Below are 4,951 nucleotides of genomic sequence, written 5' to 3' on the forward strand. Positions count from 1 at the left end.
GCAGGAACTTTCCAGCTTACTGTGTTCATACATTAATATATAAAGGTTTGTATATTCAAGCTGTGCCAGTGCAGTGCCTTAGCAGCTGTACATGCTGTTGGCTTGGACATATCTGTTTCAGGGTCAGGTGCCCTTGGCAAGGTGTGATGGGATATTTGCCACACCCTTACCTATGATCTTGTAGCCTGATGAAGGATTTTGTTCTCCAGGTTTGCTAGTCCAGCATTAAATTTACTCTGAAAGTAACTGGGAGAAGAAAACTCCAAGGGATGACAATGGATTTTTTCCCCCTCCTTCCTGGGAAAAATAACCTTCTTGTCTTTCAGTTGTAAAAGCTGTCAGGAATATTTAGTAGACTTTCAAGGTCTCCCCTTTTTCATTTCTCAAGACCTAGAGAACTCTATCTGTGCTGCTGGATCCACTCTGCTGTCAGCTTCTGCTTCTCCTATTTCCTGCTCTGTCCAAATTTTCTGAGGTGACTCTATGGTTTTTGCAGTCTTCACTGCAGGGTTGTGAATTTGCTGCAGATGAGGTCTCAGTGACTACAGAGTCAGGCATTGATAGTGAACCTGGTTAAATTAGGTTGGACTTTTGAATTGTGGATTTTGTTAGTAAAGAATAAGCTGTGTGGAAGCTTTTTCATTAGAGAAGAAATAGTTGGTATTAGTCTCACAAACCTTTTCTTGAGTCCTGATAAATGAATGCTAACAGAAATCAACTTTTAAGAATACACTTAGCATTTGTTTAGATTTCAGTAACTTGGATTGTGATCCCTGAAAACCAAGCTAGGCAATTTTCCTAGTGCAAAACTAGATTTCTGCAAGGATATACTCTCCCCTCTTGAAGCATGACAAAGCAAAAGTCTGCCTTGATGTGCTTCCAGTGCAGGTCACCTTTAAAATAAAATATTCATGTGCAGTGTTCAGTATTTCAGTAGGGTGTTTTCCCATTAATACTGCCAAATATTATTAATCTATTTCAGTTCGAGTCAAAAAGAAGCTTAAAGTCTTGATAGGTGAAGTGAGGTTGATGTCCTCAGTACTTTGAGGAACGTTTAAGGAGCAGGGGCTGGCATTAAGAGGGGATTTGCTCTAAGAAAGGAAGCAGCACTGACAAGAGCTGGAAAGAACTGGAATTCCCTGCAAGGACTCAGTGGTGAAAGAAAGAAAACACAATTTATGCTCAGCCTTTCACGTAAGGCAGGGCTGCTGCCTCGGGGTCTGGGCAGGAACTGCTGCTGTTAATTTCATTGACATTTCATTTTATGTCCTTTTTCTCCTAACCCTTTAAACCTTCTTGTGGAACAAGCAGTTGAGGAGCTTAGTTTTTGTCTTGTCACTCAGGTTTCTGGCGAGCCTCCAGCGCCTGAATGTCACCATCACCCGAGCCCGGTTCAGCCTCTTCATCCTGGGCCGGCTGCAGACGCTCATGGTAGGTGCAGTGGGGATGGAGAGGGCTCTGTGAGCCACCCCTGGGCTGGGGGACCGAGCAGCACCCTCAGACTACTCCAGTCTGTGCAAGAAAGTGAATTTTGTGTCCTGCAGGGTCTCTGGGTTTTGTGCTTTCCCGAGGGCGGGAGGGGGTTGTGTTAGTTCGCCACTAGGGGGCGCTAAAGCCCCGCGCCTCCGAGGGGAACCCCTGGAAATTGAGAAATTGAGAAATTTGTCATTTTTGGAAGTTCTGATGGCTCAAAGTGCCTTCCCTGTGTTACAGCAGCCAGAGTGTCTGTTGCTGTTTTGCACCTGAAACATAAGATTCTTCCATTCCAGAAGGAACATAGCATTGGTTTCCATGACAGTTGTGTCAGGTACCTTGATTAAAGAGGTTATACATCCTCTGACACCTCTGTCCATTTGTGTTGATTTCTTGCTGGTAACAGGGTTTTTTTGTTTCTTTTTAAAGGGAGATGAAAACTGGAATCACTTGATTCAGGATGCTCAGAAAAGAGGTGCCATTATTAGGGCAACAGAAAAAAATTACAAGAAAGAAGCTCTCAGGATTTTGAAGCTCAGGCCACCAGCACAGCCCCCATCCAAAGGAGGGACAATGACACCTCCTGTGGTGCAGGCTGCTTCTTCCAGTGGCAAGAGGAGCGAGCCTGGAAATTCTGGGAACAGCCCACGGGAACTTGCTGCTGGCCCTGGCCATGCTGTGCCCCAGGGAAGCTGAGGGCCCAAACAGCCTGCAGGGACTGCAGCTGCAGATTCCAACAGGGGCAGTGCCCCTGCAGCCTTGGGGGCTGCAGCCGCAGACTCCAGGAGGAGCAGTGCCCCTGCACCCGTGGGGCTCCTTGGGGGCTCCAGCTGCAGACTCCAGGAGGAGCAGTGCCCCTGCACCCTTGGGGGCTCCAGCTGCAGACTCCAGGAGGAGCAGTGCCCCTGCACCCTTGGGGGCTCCAGCTGCAGACTCCAGGAGGAGCAGTGCCCCTGCACCCTTGGGGACCCCATCTGCAGATTCCAGGAAGAGCAGCAGTGCCTCTGTACCCTCAGGGACCCCATCTGCAGATTCCAAGAGGAGCAGCAGTGCCCCTGCACCCTCAGGGGCTGCAGCACTTGGTGCCGTTCCAGAGAAGCCCCGGGACCCCAGGCTGGCCAGCCTGGCCAGTCGAGCTGAAGCCAAAGGGAAGGAGCAGCCCTTGAACAGCCCTCGGTCAGCCCCGAGCACACCAGGATCAGCAGCACAGCAAGGCCTGCATGTGTCCTCAGCTGCCAGGGATCAGGTTTGCAGAACAGAAAATGCCAGGAAGGCCCAGCAGACAGCAGGACAGGGCAGTGTGCTGCCCCCAGCCCCTCCCTCAGCCCAGCACGAGGGTGACCGGAGAGCAGCCGTGTCCAAAAGCGGTTCCAGAGCCCCCAGGGAGGGCGATCAGAGCAGTGGCAGTGAGTGGAACAAAGACTCTCATGGTTTGTCAAGGAGACCATCCCAGGAATCACCAGAGAACACGGAATCAAGCTCTGCCAAGAGAAGAAAGTTCTTTCACTGACTTCACTATCGGCTCATTACTGAAAATCTATTCCCAGATTTCTGTCTAGCAAGGACTGTATTTTAAATTATTTAGCACAGCTGGAACTCCCATCTGTTGATACCACTACTATCAGAGGATCTCTTTCCCATCCTGTCCCTAACTGTGAAGGGATTCAATACCTGACAGATGGTACCTTTGAGGTTTTGAAAAGAGAAGTTGGGTAGCTGCATTGCTTGGAGGAGCAGTGGGCTTAGTCATCTAGGAAGCTGAGGTTGTAAATGTTTAACAGTGTATATTTGTACAGTATACAGAATTATTTTAAGATATTTGGCAAATATATAGCCTCTTGGTTTTTTGTGTAAATGCTAATGTCTTAGAGATGTAATTTTTTTATGAAGAACCAGACTAAAGCAAAAACAAAACCCAACAACCCAACCCCAAAATCCAAAAGACAGACTTCTTTTCCCTTTGCACTAATATGTCTGATTTATTTCATAGCAAAACTGAATGTTGCAAATGTGGTACCAGTGGTTCTTGCTAGTGCTCCACTGCTGCCTCAGGGAAGAGCAAGGCAGATGTACATTGGTTGAACAGAGAGAATTCTACTTATTTTGTATATTTTATTGCCTGTTTTTATAGGAAAAAAAGAGTTTCTGTTTATACAAACGTGCCTTGAGTTTTGCTCTTGCTGCTGCTCTATCAGTTGGAATCCCTCTCTTGTTGCAGGGACAACACAATCTGCAAATTAAAACCTGTGAGGTCTGTTTGGTCCCACTGTGTCCCTGTAGGGAGGAATCAACAGCACTGTGGAATCTTGGTCCAAGATCTATTAACAGTTATTGCTAATATCACTTGAGTTTCTGTATGGAGATTTTGGAGATCACAGGGATGAAAAGGGCAGGTAGATCTTTCTAGGTGTTACTGCTGGATTCTTTCCACTATGCTGGTGAAGAACATGCAGCCAGTAAAAGAGATGGCAAAAAACCAAATTATTTTTAAGAAAACCTTCCTCACATCATAACATTTCACAATAAAACTGGAATTATTTCTGCTAAGAATTCCTTTGGGTCGCTGTGAAGTATCAGTGTCTGTTTTCTGGAGCTTGTGTGTGTCTCAGGAGGTGAAGAGCAGCATTTCACATGCACTGAGTTTTGTGTGGAGATAACCTGAGGGTGCAGGGCTCAGGGCTCGAGGAGCTGCAGGGTGGGTGCATGGGGTGGGCCAGGTTGTGCCATCTCCAGGTGTGTTCAGGGACAGCCTGAGCAGGAGTGTCCTGCTGTCCCTTGTCACAGCAGTGTGGCAGTAGCCTTGCTGGAGCAAGTGAGCCACAGTTTTTAGGCAGCATTTTCAATTTTTGTTATTGCAGGGATAATTCCAGCTTTGTCCTTTGAGCCTCCTGCCAGGCAGGGCCCAGCTCAGGGAGACATCAGTGCCTTACTCTGCCCAGCACCAGGTGCTGGTTCAGGCTGTAATTGCCAGGAAATCTCATCCCTAATGCATCCACACCCAGAACAAACATGCTTTACTGGTAGGAGCTGCCTTGGAGGTGTGTGGGGAGGCTTTTATTGCTGCCTGGGCCTGTCCAGCTCCTTGTGCAGGACTGAGTGTTTCAGTGTAATGGGGAGAATCTGGGAGATCCCTGTGAGGTGAGATCAGCATCTGTGCATTGTTCAGCTTTAGTTATTTGTTATGTTGCATTCTGAATCCTTCAGTGACCCCTGACTCCTCCTGGCAGCCCTGTGTGCTCTTCTCCAGCTGCTGTGACTCCTGTGAGGCTGCTGAGTGACTGACCTTAACAAACTGAGCATTTCAGTCACTCCCCATCACACACTCCATACCCTGTGTGTTATTCCCCTTTATGTTAATAGGAATATTTAAAAACTGTCATCTTCCAAGCCCCTTGGCTCTTGTTGGCAGGGCTGTGCTGCCCTGCCTGCTGTTTGTACTTAGCACATTAAGAGGCTGCTGCTCTGCAAACCCCATGGC

General features: G+C 47.9%; 1 protein-coding gene across 1 annotated transcript in view; it reads left to right on the plus strand.

The window, feature by feature from the left end:
- SETX (senataxin) overlaps positions 1 to 2,227 on the plus strand; it is a 23,249-nt gene extending 21,022 nt beyond the window's left edge. The window contains exons 24-25 of the mRNA XM_031057243.1: positions 1,344 to 1,431; positions 1,903 to 2,227. Of these exons, the coding sequence (XP_030913103.1) occupies positions 1,344 to 1,431; positions 1,903 to 2,169 (355 nt within the window). The 3' untranslated portion in view covers positions 2,170 to 2,227. The remainder of the gene's footprint in view (positions 1 to 1,343; positions 1,432 to 1,902) is intronic.
- The last annotated feature ends 2,724 nt before the right edge of the window (positions 2,228 to 4,951 follow it).

Source organism: Geospiza fortis, unplaced genomic scaffold, assembly GCF_000277835.1.
Source record: "Geospiza fortis unplaced genomic scaffold, GeoFor_1.0 scaffold27, whole genome shotgun sequence".
NCBI classification, from domain to species: domain Eukaryota; kingdom Metazoa; phylum Chordata; class Aves; order Passeriformes; family Thraupidae; genus Geospiza; species Geospiza fortis.